General features: G+C 57.4%; 1 protein-coding gene across 5 annotated transcripts in view; it reads left to right on the forward strand.

Moving 5' to 3' along the window:
* The window catches only part of MARK2 (microtubule affinity regulating kinase 2), a 56410-nt gene extending 37109 nt beyond the window's left edge, over nt 1-19301 (forward strand). The window contains exons 2-19 of one of the 5 annotated variants that reach the window (XM_027579260.1): nt 2606-2785; nt 2985-3038; nt 5905-5953; nt 6268-6333; nt 6422-6492; nt 6711-6767; nt 7450-7686; nt 8392-8511; nt 8617-8716; nt 8794-8906; nt 10083-10215; nt 10545-10723; nt 11027-11124; nt 12124-12285; nt 12917-13174; nt 14200-14226; nt 16351-16395; nt 17047-17401. In XM_027579260.1, the coding sequence (XP_027435061.1) occupies nt 2606-2785; nt 2985-3038; nt 5905-5953; nt 6268-6333; nt 6422-6492; nt 6711-6767; nt 7450-7686; nt 8392-8511; nt 8617-8716; nt 8794-8906; nt 10083-10215; nt 10545-10723; nt 11027-11124; nt 12124-12285; nt 12917-13174; nt 14200-14226; nt 16351-16395; nt 17047-17401 (2304 nt within the window). Of the gene's footprint in view, nt 1-2605; nt 2786-2984; nt 3039-5904; nt 5954-6267; nt 6334-6421; nt 6493-6710; nt 6768-7449; nt 7687-8391; nt 8512-8616; nt 8717-8793; nt 8907-10082; nt 10216-10544; nt 10724-11026; nt 11125-12123; nt 12286-12916; nt 13175-14199; nt 14227-16350; nt 16396-17046 lie in introns of those variants that run through there. The other 4 variants (XM_027579262.2, XM_027579261.1, XM_027579263.1 and 1 more) reach the window with 4 other exon arrangements.
* The last annotated feature ends 183 nt before the right edge of the window (nt 19302-19484 follow it).

Consider the following 19484-nt stretch of genomic DNA (forward strand, 5'->3'; position numbering starts at 1 on the left):
GCCAGAAGCACCAAGAGGGAGGCGCAGAGCAGAGGTTGGGAAGGGCAGTAGGATTCCCAGATTTGGCTTCAGAGGGGCAGAGGGCCCAAATCTTCAAGTCAACAGTAAATTCCTATTAACAGTTTTGAGGGCTTGGGGACTGCCAAGCTCTTGCTGCCTTTGGTTCATATCCTCAGAAAAGAGGGGAGTGACAAGAAACTTAGGGGGTGAATGGGAGGTTGCCAAGGACACTTTGCCACCCATCTTCCTCTCGTGGGAGCTGGGTCAGAGGGAAGATTTTCCCTGTTCGTGGCCCCTGAGGCAGACCAGGTAGGGCGGTAGGCAGTCTAGCAGCACTTGCTGGGAGGATGGGGCTGAGAAGAGGTAGGCCACGGAGGCCTGGCCTTCAGGACCCTGATGGAGGGGGCTCAGGGTACCCTTTGGTAGACTGAGCCCAAGGCAGGTACCCGCAGGGCCTAGGAATGCCCTTCTCTCCAAGGGGTGTGAATCCTAGGGTTGCTTTGGAAGGGTTAAAAGCAGGTGTTTGAAAATCTACTGATCTAGCAAACACTGAGGACCAGCCAGAGGTAAGTGAGCAACAGGGTGTCTGAAGCACAGAGGGCAAGAGAGCTTTGTGGGCTGCGGTGGGCAGACAGCAGAGGCCCTGGGGCCTTGGTGGACTTGGGAGGGGTGGTGAGGACTCGCGGGAGAGAGAGAACATTCCCTAAAGAGCGAAGAGGTTAAAAGGGACTCTGCTGAGATGTCAGGAAGCTCTGCCTTCAAAATCGACCAGGTGCATGGGATCTTTTTTGTTTGTTTGTTTCCTCAAACGCCTAAGTCCGTGAGCTTTTGGGATCTGAGTCAGACCACTTACCCCAACCAGCCAGCAGCTACTATGCAGAGAGAAAGAAAGGCCCTCCGTTGACACAAGTAAGAAGGGGGAAACGTCAGCAGGCTATTTGCTTTGTGTTCTTGTTTTTCTGCCTGGAAAGCATCTGATGAGGGAAGCAAGCTTCTTGCAAGGAACCCTGGACAGTTCCTTGGGTGGCGTGGCAAGTCCTTTCTTTTCCCTGTGGTTGTGGAGGGCTTCACGACAGGCCAGCCCGAAGGGGCCGTGAGAGGAAGAACTTGGACTCACACTTCTGGTCACCCTGCTCTCCTCCACATTATGTCCTTGAAGTTTCCAAGGTAGCTCTGGCTGGTTCTGGGATGAGGGTCTGGCAGCACTTTGTCCCATATGGCATCAGGCATCATTTCCCTTTGAGAGGTAAATCCGGGCTCCAAATGAGACTTAGGCCAGACTCTTTAACACTTTTATTCAAATGTAATTCATATGCCACACAATTCACCCGTTTCAAGTGTACAATTAAGTGACTTTGAGTAAATTCACAGAGTGATATAGCCATCACCATAATCAACAGTTCATTAGGACACATTCATTAGCACAGAAAGAAACCCCACACCCCTTAGTTGTCACCCCTAAATCCCCACCCTCCTCAGTCCTAGACTAATCTGTCTCTGTGGATTTGCCTAGTCTGAACATTTCAAGTAAATGGAATCATACAACGTGTGGTCCTTTGTGACCAGCTTTGTTCATTTAGCATCCTGTTTTCAAGATTCTTCCATGTTGTAGCAGGTGTCGCTGCTTTTTATTGCCGACGAAGAGTCCGCTGTGTGCCTTGTTTCCATAGTGTGTTTCTCCATTTCTCAATTAATGGACATGGGCGTGGTTTCTACTCTGGGGCTTTTGTGAGCGTGGGATGTTACGAACGCACATCGGTGGGATGTCCCTTCCATTCCTCCGAGGTGTGCACCGAGGAGCAGAGCCACCGGCTCACTAGCAACTCTGTGTAGTCGTCTGAGGAGCATGCACGTCTTCATGTAAACCTGCGTTTTCGTCTGGGTCGTACGGTTTTTGTGTTCCGTGTCTGTAGCTGTTCAGTGCCGTGGCCATCACTGCTGCTTTGTCACACCCTTGTTCGAGCGACGGGCTATCTGAGGGCACATGGTCGCCTTGCTCAGACCCTGTTGTTGAGTTTGTTCACGGCACAAGTTTCATTGAGCATCTGTCCTAACTCCGATCGTGTAGGTGCTGGGATGTGTCAGTGAATAAATGACGTATGCCTGCCTTCATGAGCTTCCATTCTTATCGGGATCGACAACAAATGAATGTAAAGTGATAGATGATAAAAGTAAAGGTGACGTGTTGGATGGTGATGAGTGCTTTGAAGTTAAACCTGACTGTTGGGCTCCTGGGACTTTGCCTCGCCTCCTTGTCCTGGCATGAACAGGCTGCAGGGAGGCCAGCAGGAGGCGCTCGCCCACAGGAGGCCGAGGGGCTGCTGGGTTATTGCCGCAAGCGGCGGGTGGGACAGCACAGGTCCCGAGCTCCCACACCCACAGCACGCTGGACTGGACTGTACGCTCTGCTCTCTTGGGATGAAGACTGGCTCGTTTCTCCTCTCCTCCCCCCCCCCCGCCTTCCGATCCTCTGCCTGCCTGCCAGCCCCCTGCAGTCCGCCCCTACTCCCCCAGCCTCTTGGGTTTTTTGTGGAGAGCTAAGGGCAAGGGAGTGGGGAACTGAGAGGGCGGCGTCCGGAAAGGTGTGCCTGTCTCCACCCTGCAGCCCACCCTGGGACACCTCGACCCCAAGCCCAGCAGTAAGTCCAACATGCTGCGGGGCCGCAACTCAGCCGCCTCTGCTGACGAGCAGCCCCACATTGGCAACTACCGACTCCTTAAGACCATTGGCAAGGGTAACTTCGCCAAGGTGAAGCTGGCCCGGCACATCCTGACCGGGAAGGAGGTGAGCTCTGGGGGCTGGGCGCGGTGGGACAACTGCCGCAGCCACCCTCTTGTTGTCAGGTGGAAATGCCGTCGGGTCGAATGGAAGTGTTGAGAGGGAGGCGGCAGAAGGAGGTGGAAATACAGAAGAGGAGGGAGAGTTGAGTCCTGGGTTCAGCCTGCTCAGAGAGGGAATCGGGGGCTTTTTGTCTCCTGTGCAGGTAGCTGTGAAGATCATTGACAAGACTCAACTGAACTCCTCCAGCCTCCAGAAGGTAAGCACACAGCACCTTCTGTTCCTTTCTAAACCTCTCTTCAGGGGTCAGTGATCTACTGACCCCAGGTGGGCCTGCCCTTGAATCCTTAACTTAAAAATCTCTGGTCATTTCACTGTCTCCGCTGCTCCATGGCTCTGCTCCCTATGGGGCTCTGATCGTGTCCACCACGTTGACCCCTCCTGGGTGGGCTTCCTGGCCACAGGCACTGGCTCTTTCAAAGTCTTTCTGCCCTTCCCCACCATTTGGCCTATCTATCTGACCTACTTCCTGCATCTTGTTATCTTCTGGCCCGTGGCCAGCCCTATGCAAAAACACACGTTCGTAGCCATTACTAGAAACATGCGTTTGGTGACTCCAAGATCTGGAATGATCCAAAGGAGTGGCTCTAGACGTACAGGGATAAGAGGAGGCAGGGAGGCCTGCCACCACATTTGTGCCAGCTACAGTTTTAGGGGATGTGGGTATGGAAGACTGCGGTTTTTAGAAGCTAAACTCCACAGTCTCAAGGCCGTGCCAGTTTGTGCAGATTAAGGACAGGTACTCCCGATTTGCTTTCTCACTTCTAGGCTCCTCTTGGCTAAAAGTCAAGTCATTTGCATGTACTGTTCGCTAGGTGAAGTTGAACTTTTCCTTCCCTTCTTGACTTACAGTGGGAAACTGGGGTCTGTGTTAGCTAGCTCCTCGGGTGGGAACTCATGCCCCCTGGTTGGGAAACTATGAAGAGCAGGTGGGGACCTGAAAAGGTTTTTGCATAATGGGACAGCTTGCCAGGGACGGGTTGATGTTGAACTGGAAACTCTCTGCCCTCTCTCTCCTCATCCTGGGTTCTGGCAGTTAGGGGAAGGAGGAAATCTCCCATCTGGCTCCCAAAAAGCTGCCCCTGTTTAGGTCAGTCAGATTTCCTTGTGCCCTCGTACTCCCCTGACCCTGGTTCAGATTTTCTAACCTTGATTCACCTAGTTCTTTCTGTCGTGAGGGAGACTGAGTTTTTTTTTTTTTCTCCATGAGCACATTGTGTTATTTGAGTCAGGAGAGGGCATGACCTCATGCTGATAGTCAACTACAGTGGGATTGGGAGGCTTGGGACTAGGTTTGGGGGCTGGTATTTGCGAGAGGCACTCACGGACTAGCAGCGTGGAGGTTGAGGTGCCCTGACACACCGGCAGCCAAAACCACGGCGTTTCCTATTTTTTGTTAGCCCTGGGGTCCCCTCAGGGTTCTTTGGTTCAGAGGAAACACTGCTGTCATCACCAGGGCTTTCCTGCTTAGAGCTTTCCGGAAGGAAGGGAAAGAGGGCTACTCTTGATATGTTGGCTCAGACCCTGCGGGGTGGAAGCCAGCTTGGTGTGGGCCATTTGGTCTTTGGTGCAGTCCAGCTTACCATATGGTAATTGCCACAGTCAGCCAGGCCGTCTTATTTTCCACCTCTTTTTTCTCTTTGCCTCTTCCTGACCAGCCGGCTGGAAGGCACCAGTGCCCGACAAATGTAGCCATTTTAAAAGCCTTTTAACACACACTGTTACCAAGGCCAATCTGATTCTGGCCAAATCGCTCTAGTTAAATTTGATCCCAGCAGTGATCCGTAAAAAAGGACAATAGTGAAGAATCTATCCCCCTCAGGGTTCTCAGCTGAGCCCAGAAAACTCCACTGTTCTCCCAGGAGAATGCCCCTTCCAGGCCAGCGGGTGTCCGGGGGGAATGTGTGTGGCGGGGGGGGGGGGGGGGGTACCCTGGCCACTGCCTCCGGCCCCATTTCAGTGTTACTTCCCAGTTGCTTACCACCCCTGAGGTGGTGTCCAGGATTTTTTGCCTCTTCATCCAAGACAACTGCTGGACCAGGGAAGAAGGCGGCAAGAGAAACCTGGGCTCTAACAAGAAAAAGGAGCCAAGTTCAGAATCAGATTCCCGAAGATTGGAAAGCCTGTCTCTTCTTTCCCTATCCAGCTCACAGAAGCTCTCGGATCTCATTAAGGGGAAAAACCGTGCTCACTTGATTCCATAAACTCTATCCTGAATTAGGTCTTCAGACCTCTTCTCCCCCTGCCAGAAAAAAACCCAAAACATAACATAAACAACTAGTTCTGCTCTTTGTGCAAATGGTGAGGCCTGGAAGTTACCAAAACCCCACCTCCAGTTCTCTGGCCCCCGCAGAGGGGACTGAGTTCGTTTCTGTCATCTTTCTTTATGCAAATACATGGTTTGGAGTCCCTGATTTTGTTTCACAAAGAGAGCGTGAGTGTGTGGAGGTGGGTTTGATTAAAATTGGCATCAGCTATATATAGGAGCGGCTTCTTCTGTCACCGCCCCAGAGGCCCAGGAGAGAAGGGCCTGCCCACTAGTGCAGAGCCCTCTGACTTCTGTAAACCAGAAGATGTTGGGGGCCCCCTTCGAATTCCCCCCCCCCAGCATGCGCGCGCGCGCACACGCACACACGCGCACACGCACACACACACCCCAAGCTGGAGTCTGTTTTGTCACTGAACTTTAGCAGCAGCCCTGGTTCTGAATATTCATGTACATGGGCTTACATTCCCTCCTTCAGAGGCACCCAGCCAAACCCGTCTGCTGTTTGGGGTTTGGATTTGGGGACACTGCAACAGAGGGCACGTGGCTGGTCTGTCCAGATGCTGAACCCAAGGGTACAAGTCGCTGGAACCCAGCTTTCCTCCCGCTGACGCTTCTGCTCTCGTTCCCCCTCACCCGCTTCTCAGCCATCAGTGACAGGTCTGAGTGACCTGGACGGCTGCCCTATTTCTTTGCCTGTTTTCTCTTTGGGGAGAAGAATCCTAGCAGTGGCTCTGTTCGGAGGGGACCTGAGGGGAGCAAGTTAAGCAAGCATGACCCTTGGTATTTTCTTTTCTAGCTATTCCGCGAAGTAAGAATAATGAAGGTTTTGAATCATCCCAACATAGGTGAGAACCAGATGTCGTTCCTTCCTTCTTCCCCCACAGCACGGCTCCACTTCCCAGCCTGTATTCCTCCCCGAGGCATGCTATTTGCTAGAGTCTGGAGTCCTTGAGGATGCCTCTGGGGAAGCCCAGCTCAAAATCTACCTCTGCCTCTGGCACACTGGGCTGTCCTGAGTAGTGTGGCTGTCATGAGAGGAACTTGCCCTCGTGGAGGAGGGGAGGGGGCTTTTGTCCCAAGGATGCCTCTGCTCAGGTTGGGCCTCAGAGTGTGGCCCCTACTACTTCTCTGACTGGTGACTTGGCCTTTTCTTTTGTAGTTAAGTTATTTGAAGTGATCGAGACTGAGAAAACTCTGTACCTTGTCATGGAGTATGCCAGTGGAGGTAGGTGTGGGACTGCCTCTTCCTGTGTGCCCTCCCGTTTCCCAGCCCCAGTAAGCTCCGACCTAGACCCCACCCCTGTGTCTTGCAGGAGAGGTGTTTGACTACCTGGTGGCTCATGGCAGGATGAAAGAAAAAGAGGCTCGAGCCAAATTCCGCCAGGTGGGTGTGGCTCCCTTTGCAGAGTATGGGCCCGACCTCTGCCTCTTGGGATTTGGCATATAAGAAGGAGCTGCCTCTCTCACTTAGGCCTGTGGAGGGTCCTTTGGGCTTTGCCTGTCTCTGTGGCAACTTAGAACTAGGTCACGGGATCACAGGTCCGCGAGCCGCATGGCCCACCCTCAGATGCCACTGGGCTAACCCTTCTTCCTTCCTTTCAGATAGTGTCTGCTGTGCAGTACTGCCACCAGAAGTTTATTGTTCATAGAGACTTAAAGGTAAGGTACAATCTTGTGCCCTGTGTCTGAGTCGGGCTGGGTTGTTCACCCTCTGTCACCAATGACATAACCATCAGGCCCTGAGTGTTCAAGGAAACTCCAGCTTTTAATTTTTTGGAGATGATGAGGAAGCCCCTAGGGCTGCTTCTGACACAGGCCTCACGACTGGACTTAGATCTCATTCCAGCCAGCGAACAGAGGGTCTCGTTGCTGGGCACGTCATCTTCCAGGGCTCCCAGGCGTGGCGGGAGCATTGCAGGTTCTGCACCTTCAGGCAGCCTCGCTGCTGACCGAGGGCAGAATGTTGACTGACCCACAGCTGCTTTGTGGGTGCGCACTCGCTCAGCTCTTTCCCTGAGATGTTAGAGTGTGGACTACCTCGGAGGTTCCTGGCCCCCAAGTCCTGGCAGACATGACTGCGATTAACCCGAGCCTGACGTGGCAGAGCCCCCAGAACCCCCCTCCCCGCCCCCCGCCTGCGGCTGCCTGTGTGAAGGAGCCTGTGCTGCCCTTCTCCAGCCCAGCCTCTTCACAGTGACTGAAGGCCTGCCCTGGAGTTGGTGGAGAAAGTCCTGAGACTGAGGATGGCTTCCTGTTTGTGCTCCCATCCCACCCAGCTCCTTCCTGTTCAGTGGCTTACTGTGGTCCGCTTGGTCCTGACATCTTCCATCTTACCTCCCAGGCAGAAAACCTGCTCTTGGATGCTGATATGAACATTAAGATTGCAGACTTTGGCTTCAGCAACGAATTCACCTTTGGGAACAAGCTGGATACCTTCTGTGGCAGTCCCCCCTATGCTGCCCCAGAGCTCTTCCAGGGCAAAAAATACGATGGACCCGAGGTGGATGTATGGAGCCTGGGAGTTATCCTGTATACACTGGTCAGTGGATCCCTGCCTTTTGATGGACAGAACCTCAAGGTGGAGTGAATCGAAGACTTAGTTGTTTGGGTTTTTTTTAGACTTTATTTTGAAGTACTCTCTACATCGAACGTGGGGCTCAAACTCACAACCCCAGGATCAAGAGTCGCACACTCCACTGACTGAGGCAGCCAGGCGCCCGAGGCTTAGATCATTTTTATTGTCTCTCCTTTCCACTCTCGCCTCTGGTCTTACCCCTGACCTCTCTCACACTTGCCACCTCTACATTTTCCCCAAGCCAGAGATTCAGAGACAGGCTTGCTAAGGGTAGCAGCGGACACGGGGTCTTCTGTGCCCAGTGTAATGACCTCCATTCTTTCCTCAAGGGATGGGATAGATTGTCTGTCCGTTCACCCCTCCAAGGTGCTTGGGATGGCAGGCCTCGGGCTGGTCAAGCTAATGGGCACAGGGTATTGACCTCAGTGCCTCTCTAGTGGGGTGCCTTGTCTCGGGCTCTCTGCCTCCTGCCATGTTTCATGTATGTCTGCCTGGTCAGTCTTTAGCTCTCAGGAGCTAAAGGTTTTTTATTAGGTTTCTTCCCTGGGCCTTGGGGTGATTTAAATTTCCCTCCTACTGGGGCACCTGGCTGGCTCAGTTGGTAGAGCAGGCGACTCTTGACCTCAGGGTCGTGAGTTCAGGCCCCACGTTGGGCGTAGAGCTTACTTAAAAAAAATAATAATAAAATAAATTTGCCTCCTACCTCAGGAGCTACGGGAACGGGTACTGAGGGGAAAATACCGCATTCCGTTCTACATGTCCACGGACTGTGAAAACCTGCTTAAGAAATTTCTCATTCTCAACCCCAGCAAGAGAGGCACTTTAGAGGTGAGCAGCCTGGAGCCCAGCTGGCTGGAAAGTCCAGGGTTCCCAGGGACACCTCCAAGCTGAGTCTCCTTCCTCCCTGCCCATACCCTTCCTTTTGCTCCCCAGCAAATCATGAAAGATCGATGGATGAATGTGGGTCACGAAGATGATGAATTAAAGCCTTATGTGGAGCCACTCCCTGACTACAAGGACCCCCGGCGGACAGGTGAGGCTCTGCTGAGTTATGAGCTTGAGCTCCCTAGGACTGAGGACCAGCCTTAACTGTATGTCCCCCCTGTGCAGAATTGATGGTGTCCATGGGTTACACACGGGAAGAGATCCAGGACTCACTGGTGGGCCAGAGGTACAACGAGGTGATGGCCACCTATCTGCTCCTGGGCTACAAGAGCTCTGAGGTGTGTGCCCCCTGCTCTGTCCCCTGCCGGCCAGCTCTGCTGTCACTAGCACCCCCGTGCTTCTGGTACCCGTTGAGGGCAGAAGCTCCTCTCTGAGTAGGTGTGCTCTTTGCTGACAAACTTGAAGCCTCAGCGCTGGTGGGTAAGGCTCTCTGGCCTTTGCTTTCGCTGGTCTCCTTCATGGAATGGATAGGAAGGCTAGTGGGGTCTAGGCCTGGGCCTGGGTTTCCATGTGGGTGAGTAGATCTGGCCCCTTCTGTGTTAATAAGACTGGATCAGTTCTTTGTCTTTTTTTGGTTTTGTTTTGTTTTTAAAGATTTTATTTGAGAGAGAGCGCACGAGTGTGGGGAGAGAGGGGCTGAGGGAAAGGGTGAAGCAGACTTCCCCGCTGAGCAGGGAGCCAGACATGGGGCTCAGTCCCAGGACCCTAGGATCATGACCTGAGCTGAAGGCAGACACTAACCGACTGAGCCACCCAGGCGCCCCAGGATCAGTTCTTTGTTGATCTAGAAGTCTTTGTGTCTGTTTCCATGTGTTTGTGTCCCTCTGCATCTGGAAGTGTCCATCTCTGGGTATTTGGGTGTGTAGGTCTCTGTGCCTTTCTAGTAGGAGTCTTGAGTCTTTGTGTGGTTTCTGCCTAGTGCTTAGGTCTGGCTGTGGGTGTCTGTGTGCGTGTGTGTCCATCCTCCTTTCTGGTCGTCTGGAGTTCTTGTGTTTGTTCTTCTCCCCATCTGGGTAACCATGTCTGTATGTGAGTCCGTGGGTTTGTGTGGGAGTGGGGTCTTGCTCACCATCTGCATGTCCCTACATGCACTCCTGGCCTCCCTGCTCTCCCCCTGGTAGTGTTGGGCTCCCTCTCTCGGTTCTCACCTTAGCCTGCTCAGGAAGTATCTAGCTGGGGGCAGGAGGGTGTGGTCTCTGAGTATGAATGTGTGTTCTTCGGGGCATGTATATCCCTCGCTGGGGGCCGGGGCGGGGGGGGGGTGTCTTTGGCTCTGTCAGGATCTGTGCTGGGGCATCTGTGTCTCAAGAGTGTTTAGGTACACCTGGACCCTGCAGGAGTATGTCTCATGTGAGTCTGGGGTGGCTTCCTGTCAGGCAGGACTGTGTGTAATTACATGGGTCCATATGTATGCATCTCCAATGACTTCTGCCCCTGTTTTTCTCTGCTTGCAGTTGGAGGGCGACACCATCACCTTGAAGCCCCGGCCTTCAGCTGATCTGACCAACAGCAGTGCCCCTTCCCCCTCCCACAAGGTACAGCGCAGTGTCTCGGCCAACCCCAAGCAGCGGCGCTTCAGTGACCAGGGTGAGTGCTTAGGGGATGGGGGTTGCAGGTGGGGACTAACCCGTCTCCTGAAAGGACACAGGTTCTGGGGGCTTGGGATGACACTGCCGAGTTTCAGTCCCAGTTCAGTCACTTATTAGTCATAGGCCAAGCCACTTAACTTCCTTCACCCTCTGTGACATGGCGTTTGCCAAGCTGCTGGCAAGACTGTAGGAAAGCACTGTGTGTGTGTGTGCGTGTGCGTGTGCGTGTGCGTGTGCGTGTGTGTGTGTGTGTGTGTGTGTGTGTCAGTCAGGCACTCGGTGGGCCCCTCACCCTTACCCATTCCCACCATCCCTCTGGCCCAGCAGCTGGTCCTGCCATTCCCACGTCTAATTCCTACTCTAAGAAGACGCAGAGTAACAACGCAGAGAATAAGCGGCCTGAGGAGGACCGGGAGTCAGGGCGGAAGGCCAGCAGCACAGCCAAAGTGCCTGCCAGCCCCCTGCCCGGCCTGGAGAGGAAGAAGACCACCCCCACCCCCTCCACGGTGAGCATCCCTCCGGGTCCCCCACCGGGCAGCCCCACTCCTGCTTCACCACCACCCAGCTCCCCTCCTGCAGTGGGGCCAGCCCCCTCCAGGCAGCTCCCTCTGGCCACCCACCGCCCGCTGTATCTTACCTCCCGGGCCACTTTGGCTTACTGTAGAAAGCCTCCCCCAAGAGGAAAAGCAGAATCCTTTCTTTTCTCTACCCTTGTCTGCTCCTGCTGGAAGGCGGAGGGAAAGCCAGTTCTGTGAACAGAAGAACTCTTTGGTTTTCTGTGATACACCTCTGCCCTTTATTCCCCACAGAACAGCGTCCTCTCCACCAGCACAAATCGAAGCAGGAATTCCCCACTTTTGGAGAGGACCAGCCTTGGCCAGGCCTCCATCCAAAACGGCAAAGACAGGTGAGCCGACCCAGGCCCTGCCCACCACGCTGCCCCAGAACCATCTGTCACAGTAGTGACGTCTGTCGGCAGCCCCACCTCCCCTCCTTGCTCCCTGGAGTTCCGTCCTGGCTCTGTCCAGTCCAGCTTGTCCACACACCAGCACCTCCCCCCTGCTCTTCCCCCCCCCACCCCAGTCTCCTCTCCCCTGTGCTCCTGGGACTGCTGCTTGCAGTGGGCGGACCGAGGGAGACTCCAGGGTCATCTTGGCTGCCTTCTGGCTTCTTCTTTTTTTTTTTTAGTTATTTATTTATTTAAGCAATGTCCACACCCATTGTGGGGCTCAAACTCACGACCCCGAGATCAAGAGTCACACCTCTTCTGACTGAGCCAGCCCGGCGCCCCTGCCTTCTTGCTTCTTGACTGCAGCCAGGGCACGGCAACCATGCTCCTCTCGGCATCAGCGCCTGAGGCTTTGTTTGGGAGACCCCAGCTCAGAGCAGAGCCCAGAGCTGCCCACCGGAGGGGTATACGTGTTGAGGGGGACCCCAGCTGTTCCTGGGAGAGCAGATCCCCCTTAGCCTTGATCGCCAGCATCTCTTGGTGTGTTGCCTTCCCGGCTCCTCCTCTTCTGAGCTTAATGAAAATTCCCCTTAGCAACACCCTGCTCTTTCTGTCGACAAAACATCCTTGTTCTTAGAATTCCTAGGAGACCAGCGCAACCCGGAGGCAGTTACCTCCTGTTGGCTTTCCTGCACTTTTGGTTTCCTCCCCCAGGTTTTGGCCTGCCTCACTTTCCTCACCCGCCCCCCATTTCCCAGCCCCGCCTTCCTCAACTCTGACTGGAGTCCCATCGCTGCTCCCCCGACCTGACTTGCATCCTGCCAAGGCTTCCCCTGCCCCGCACCGCCCCCCCCGCCCCCCGGCTCTGGCCCTTCTGCCCTGCCCTTGCTTCCTAACCTGAGCCTCCTGCCCCCACTCACCCCTAACCCAGGCCTCTTCGCTGCTTTTGTCTCCTAGCCTAACCATGCCAGGGTCCCGGGCCTCCACGGCTTCTGCTTCCGCCGCGGTCTCTGCGGCCCGGCCCCGTCAGCACCAGAAATCCATGTCGGCCTCCGTGCACCCCAACAAGGCCACTGGGCTGCCCCCCACGGACAGTAACTGTGAGGTGCCGCGGCCCAGGCAAGTGTGCTGGGGCAGCTGGCGCACCGGGTGCCCTCAGCCTGCCCCACCCCCTGCCCTCTACATTCCCCCCCCCCCCACCCGGGGGTCCTGCTCTGTTCCTGGCATCTTAGCCACAAGAAATGGCTCTGTCCCCTACAGTCAGGAAGTAGAGGGAACAAAAAAATAGCTTAATGCCCCTCTTTTCCTCCAGTTCTCCCTCTCAGAAGCCATCCCGAGGCTCCAGAAGGAAGCCTTTTTGTTCTGAGCCTTCCTGGACTTCCTTAGGACCCCAGGGACAGTCAGCACCAAAGGGACTCAATCCTTGAGGGTTGGTCAACATTGTCCCCTTGAGGTTCCAGTGTGCCTAGCTCCAAGGAGCCACTTCTCTCCGGCCTGTACTGCTGTCCACACACGTGTCCTCCCTTGCCTCCCTCCCTCCCCCAAACCATCTCCTTCCACCTCCACCTAGATGTTCTCCTTTCCCGTGTCCTCAGTGGTCACACCCCTTCCTTCTGTGTCCTCTGTGATGGCTGCCTCTGCCCTAGCATCCCCCTTCCCTCTTCCCACCCCGGGGTGCTGCAGGTGCTCGGTGCTGATGGCGTGCTTATGTCCTGATGCATTTCCTCCGCCCCCGCCTCTTTTCCCACAGCACAGCCCCCCAGCGTGTCCCTGTCGCCTCCCCCTCCGCCCACAACATCAGCAGCAGTGGTGGAGCCCCAGACCGAACTAATTTCCCCCGGGGTGTGTCCAGTCGAAGCACCTTCCACGCTGGACAGCTCCGGCAGGTGCGGGACCAGCAGAATTTGCCCTACGGTGTGACCCCAGCCTCTCCCTCTGGCAACAGCCAGGGCCGGCGGGGGGCCTCGGGGAGCATCTTCAGCAAATTCACTTCCAAGTTTGTACGCAGGTGAGTAGGGGGCTTAGGGTGGCAGAGAGAATGAGGCCAGGCCTTCCTACCTGCCTGGGTGGGGGTGGGGAATGAGGACTGCCGGCACTAGGCTTGGGTCTTGGGGTTAGAAGAGGCCTTGGGAAGCCTAAGGAATTGGGTCCTTATCAGCACCTCACGATCCCAGACCCGTCCGTCCCTCCCAGGCTCTCCCCAGCTCCTGTACACAGCCCTCGTTCTCTGGCCCCGAGAGCAGATGGCCAATGCCGCCTCCTCTCTAGGAGAGTGTGAACTCAGATGCTAAAATAAAAGCCCCCCTCTTCTTTCCTGGGTTCCCATGGAAACTTATATTTGGTGACGCAGCTGCAAAGTCATGAGGCCTGAGCCAGGCTGGGCCGGCAAGGAGTTTTTCCTAGTCCTCTGTCTCGCCCCCTTTGACCTCCTTTCCCCCCACCCAGTTGGTTCGGTCTGGCTGCAGTCGCTCCCTCGGCCTCAGCCGCGTGCTCCTACCCGGGGCTCCCCTTGATGAAGGCCGCAGATGAAGTAGCTGGGGCGGGGCCCGGCTGGCCTCCTCCCTCGCAGCCTAGTGGGTTGATGCTTTCTGAGGTGGCAAGCAGGGTGGGGATTCTCTTCATGAGGTTTCTCACACCTGGCCCCCAGCCACCCCAAAGAGACAGCTTTGATTCTGAGGGTGCACCCAAGCCGTCGTGCCTGGTGGGATGCTCCGTGTCTCCATCCCACCGTTTCCTCTCCCGCCTCCGCGTAGCTCGGGAAGCAGCAGCAGGCCTGCCGCCCTTCCTGCTGCACTTCACTCAGCTGGAGTAGCCGAGAGCCATGCCCCTTTCCAGCCCCAGAGCGCGGGGCTGAGGCGTGGGGCGGGGGCAGGTCAGGGTGTCTAGGACTCTAGTCTCGCTGAGCGGCTCTTCCACACATGGGGTGACCCTTGAACCTGTAAAGCCCACTCCCCACCTGCTTATCCACATACTGTCTTGTTGGTTTTTTTTTATTTCTTTTTTTATTTTGTCTTTTTTTGTTTGTTTTTTTAGAAATCTGTCTTTCAGGTTTGCCAGAAGGTAGGCGTTCAGCCCGCTGTGTGTGTGTATGTGTGTGTGTGTGTGTGTGTGTGTGTGTGTGTGTGTGTCTATGTCCTGTGTCCTGCCTCCGTCATTAACTCCCCTTTTCTGGCTCTTGCTACCGCCTCCATCTGCTAACCACGTCTGTGTGGCCCCTCTGCCATCTTAAAGGGATGAAGACTGCCTCTGACTGGGCGGCCCACTCAGGGCAGATGGCTTTGAAAATGAGGGGCCTGTTCCCCAGGCACGGGGGACCTTCTCAGGGAATTCTCCCTTTAAGATTGTCTCCTCACCCCCACCCCAGGTTTGGGTTTTGGTTGCAAGCACTGGGTTCCTTCCCTGGCCCTTTCCCCTGTCTGTGCATGCGCTGTGAAGAAGCTCCATGAGGGTTGCAAGTGCATCTGGGATGGGATCTCATTCTGGGTCTCTGGGTCTTTCCCTTCTCTGGTCCCCTGAACTTCAGGGCCGTGTGACCTCTTGCCCCTGTCCTATGGATAGCAGGACTTTGGAGGTACCACAGGGACAATGGGGTCCCAAGGCTTCGGTCTGACGCTTCCAGGCCCAAGGAGCCTTTGCCTCACAAGTGGGCACAGCACCCCCTTCTGGCAGCTCCTGCAGAACTAGGCCCACTCCACCTCCACCCAGCACACCTCCCGCCTGCAGCGGGATACGGGCGAATTAAGCCACACCTCTTCTCTGGGCCCCTGTTCTCTGGATAGGGACTGTGGCTTCCAAAGGGCGAGGGGCCGGGATGTTCTAAAGCCGGGGCCATCTACTTCTCTGCCTTGGCGGAACAGTGGAAGGTCCCCCCCGCACGCGCACACACTCAGGCATCTTCCTTCCTAGGCCAGACCCACCCCCGCCCTATCCTCACCCTCTCTGGAAGCCTGTGAGGGCCATATACCAAGCTGAAGACCAAGGGCCGGGTTGGGAGCACTGGTTCCCCAGGGCTGTCAGCCCAGGCCCTGTGCTGGGGCTGGGACACCTGGCGGGCACGTTGGTGACCCACCTGACTAATGGCCAAGCCAGGGTCCTTAGGCTTTCCCCTTTCTACCCACTGCTCCCCACCCAGCTCTTCACTGTATGGCTGGCTCTTGACTCCTAGGCCCTGGTGGGGGCCTGCCCGACAGGGCGCCTCCACCCACAGGGCAGGGACCAGGTGGGGCTGGGGAGAGCAGCAGGGCCCTCCCTCCCCCCGCCGCCGCACAGCCCGGGCTCCCTGCTCGCAGTGCGCTTGTGTGCGCTCGTGTGTCTCTTGTGTCTTCGTGTTCCTTTCCATGTGCCGCTGCCGCTCTCTGTCCTCCTCACGTCCCTGCCCTCCTCTGCAGTCCCCAGTTCCCCGGCTCCAGGCACCCACCTTCCGGCCAGGAGCTGGAGAAGCCGCTCAGCGGGGCCAGACCTCCTCCCCAGCCACCCTCCCGAGGTGCTGGCCCTGCCCTGCCCTCTGTCCTCCCTTCTGTACAAGCAGATGGCCTGGCAGCCCGGCAGGCAGGGGCGTTCTAAAAGAATGAGGGAGGCGGGCTTGTCCATGGATGGCCTCAGGCCCCTTCTCCCCCTCCCCGTCTCCAGGCACTCATCCCCAGGCCTGCTCACGGTTCCAGCTCTTGGCCCTTTGAGCCTCCTGAGAGAGGCTTCTGTCTGACCCGCCCCCCCACACACACACACACCGCGCCCCCCAGCCTAGCCCTTTCCCTTCAAGAGCACTGTGGCTCTGGGGCCCCGGGATTCTGGTGTGGAAGACCCGCTCACAGTGTGAGGCCCCGGCTGGGGGCTGGTGGGGGAGCTGCCTCATGCTGTGGCTGTGTGCTCGATGCGCGTGCCTGCACATCCACACCCACCCACCCCACCCCGCCACCCCCCCGAGCAGAGGCTCCTTCTCCCCCGCACACATCTCTGGGAGCTTGGCGAGGGACGGCCCCGTCTGCTGGGCTCCCCGCTGCAAAGGGCCAGTGTGAGGCGCCACAGAGCCATGTTGGCCTGCCAGGTGGCAGGCATGGGGCCTTAGAGCTTGGGTCCTGCTCACCCACCAGTGGCACCTCACCAGACCCACCCTCACCTGGGTCTGCGGCGGTGGACGGAGCGAGAGGTCCCAGCACTAAACTCTCCCTCGCTCTGTTTTTTGAGGAACCTGAATGAACCTGAAAGCAAAGACCGAGTGGAGACGCTCAGGTGAGAGGGCTGGAGCCAGCACCAGCCCTGCCCAGGCCACCGGGCTTGCCACGAGCCTCCTGCTCTCTTCCTTCTGCCACCTGGCTCCTCCTCCGGTGGTTCTGCCCTGTCCCCACCCTCTTGGGGCCTCCCTTTCCTCAGAGAAGCCCCATGCCCCAGCTGCAGTAGGTTTGGGCCCTTCTCCTCAGCTCTGGTGCCTTCTGGAAGCAGGAGCCCTAGGCTGGGCGGTTGGGGCTACAGATTCCTACCCACCACCCAGCTCACCTTTCTGTACCTCAGCCGCTGCTTTCTGTCCAGTCTGTGACCTGCTCAGGGCTGTTGAGCACGTGCTCCCCTTTTCTCCCTGACCCTCCTCTCATCAAGGAAAAGCATGGAACTGTCACCCTCCCGCCCCCTGCCAGGGCCTGGCTTCTCCTCCCCTTCTCTGCCCTCCCTGAGCCAGAGGTCACACAGCTGCCCGCCCCTCTCACCCTCCCTCTGCGCCCTCCTCCGGCACCGTCGCCTCCGGGGCACCCTCCTGCTCTCCTCCCTGGTCTCAGGGGGGGGGCCCTCTGCCAGGGTGGTTCTCCGGGGGGGGGGGGGGCTGCCCCGGGCCCCGCCCTGACACACCCCCTCCTCCGACCCCACCCCCGGACTCTGCCCTCTCCGCAGACCTCACGTGGTGGGCGGCAATGATAAGGACAAGGAGGAGTTCCGGGAGGCCAAGCCGCGCTCCCTGCGCTTCACGTGGAGTATGAAGACCACCAGCTCCATGGAGCCCAACGAGATGATGCGGGAGATCCGCAAGGTGCTGGACGCGAACAGCTGCCAGAGCGAGCTACACGAGAAGTACATGCTGCTGTGCATGCACGGCACGCCAGGCCACGAGAACTTCGTGCAGTGGGAGATGGAGGTGTGCAAGCTGCCGCGGCTGTCCCTCAACGGTGTCCGATTTAAGCGGATATCGGGCACCTCCATGGCCTTCAAAAACATTGCCTCCAAAATAGCCAACGAGCTCAAGCTTTAACAGGCTGCCAGGAGTGGGGGGGGGGGGGCGACGGAGGCGGGCCAGCTGGACTTAGCTGCTGAGGCCGGGCTCCAAGCCACCTGGGCGAGACTGCAGAGATGGATTGGTGTGTCTCCCCCTGCTGGCACTTCTCCCCTCCCGCCCTTCTCGGTTTTTTCTTCCAAGTTTGGGGGGGACGGGAGATGGTTCTTCCCCCCCCCAACATTTGCCCCTGCCCAGAAAGTCCCCCTTCCCCCCTCTCCCCTACAGGAGGCAAAGGAAGGGGAGGGAGGGGTGGGGGGGCAGGGCTCCCCCTCGGTACTGCGGTTGCACAGAGTATTTCGCCTAAACCAAGAAATTTTTTATTACCAAAAAGAAAAAAGAAAAAAAAAAAATCCCAGCGGCCACCTTTCCTCCCTGCCCCATTGGGACAGTCGAGACTGGATCTGTGGGGTTTCCCGGGAGGGTGGCTCAGGGCTGGAACACTCTCAGGCAAGAGTGGTGGAGTTCCCTGTCAGGCCCTCCGCCAGGCCCACTTTGGGCTTCTCCCCTCTCCTTCCCTCCTTCCCCTCCAAGCAAACCACCAGAGGTGGCCTTGCCCTGACCTCAGGCCCCGGGGCTGGAGGCCTGGATGGCCAGGCCAGGGGCTGGGGGCGGGGCGCTGCGTAGCCCTGGGTGGGGGGTGGGGGGGAAGGGGGGGGCGCTGGCGGCTGCCCCGGGCTGGCAGGCGAGGCTCGGGGGGCTCTGGCCCCCTCCACACTGTATCCTCTGCCCCTCCTTCCCCAGAGCTGGGCATTTCCTTCCACAAGCTGCTGTGGGGACTTTTGTTCCCCTCCTCAAAAGTCTGTGCCATCTTCTCCCACCCCTCCTGGGGAGAAGGCGGGGCTGACCCCCGGGCTGGGAGAGGGGAGGGGACTGCAGGGCAGATAGGCTCCTCGGCCCCCAGGGGGCCGCCTGGGCTGCTAGTCTCCGGAACAGGGATGCTGGGCACTCTCCGTTATGGGAGAGCCTTTGTCTGAAAGCACAGCCCCTCGCCATTCCTCTCCCCTGCCCCCTTCATTGGCATTAATCTGGGCACCAGCTAGTTCCATAGCAGTGACTCCCCTCACCACCCATCTCCCGGCCTTGCCTTTTCTTCCTGACACTGTCGCCCCTCCTCTCAGGAGACACTGCCCAGGGCCTCCACGGGCCGCCTGGCGGGAGGCTGGATAGGGCAGCAGGGGGCCGGGAGCATCTGCCCTCCCCGGGGGTGGGGGGGCAGACAGGCCTAGGGACTCCCAGCTTGCCAACCTCCTCGGCCAGTGTGGGAGTGGCTGGTTATGGGCGCTTGGCTGGTGGCGGCCGCTGCATCCCTTAATTTATTTCTCTGCTGTTTCTGTTCCTGAGAAATTGGGGGAGGGGGGTCCTGCACAGAGGCTGCCCCTGCCCTCACCCGAGTTGTACATTTTTTTGTGATGGGTTTTATTTTTTATTTTATTATTTTATTTTTTTTTTTTTTTGATTTATGATGACTCCACCCCTACTCATCACCCCCCACTCCCAGCCCAGGCTCCGCGGCAAGTCGATCCCTTGGGTCCCAGGAAGGGGCCTAGCCAACCTCAGCCCTCCTGCCCCAAGCCCCAGCTGTGGGGCTCCAGGGGCTCCAGGCTCTGGGCTTAGGCTCTGACCAAGGGCTCTTCCTCCCTCCCTCCCTCCCTCCCTTTCTCTCCTCCTCCCTCCCCACCCCTCCTGCCCAGTGGAACAGCCCGGGTGCTCTGAGGGGCCGGGAGGGCATGGCTTGGCTCCCAGAGGGGGTGGTGGCCCTTGGGGGGGCTCCCAGGCAAGGTGGCCCCTCCCCACCCACCCCACTCCCCCCCCCGACACCCGCACTTAGTTTCTCCTCTGGATCAAACACGTAATAAAGAGAATGTTTGGAATCTGAGCTGCCTCCTCCTGTTTCTTCTCCCAGCCGGGCAGGGACCCAGTCCCCCGTGGGCAAGATGTGGCTCAGCCCGCCAGCCTTGCAGGAGAGAATGGATTCCTGTCTGGGGCCTGGGGGAGGCCGGTACTGGGTGGCTGCTCCCTCCCATCCTCAGGGCACAGACAGGAAGCCAAGCCCAGGGCC

The sequence above is a fragment of the Zalophus californianus genome, chromosome 11 (genome assembly GCF_009762305.2).
Source record: "Zalophus californianus isolate mZalCal1 chromosome 11, mZalCal1.pri.v2, whole genome shotgun sequence".
NCBI lineage: Eukaryota > Metazoa > Chordata > Mammalia > Carnivora > Otariidae > Zalophus > Zalophus californianus.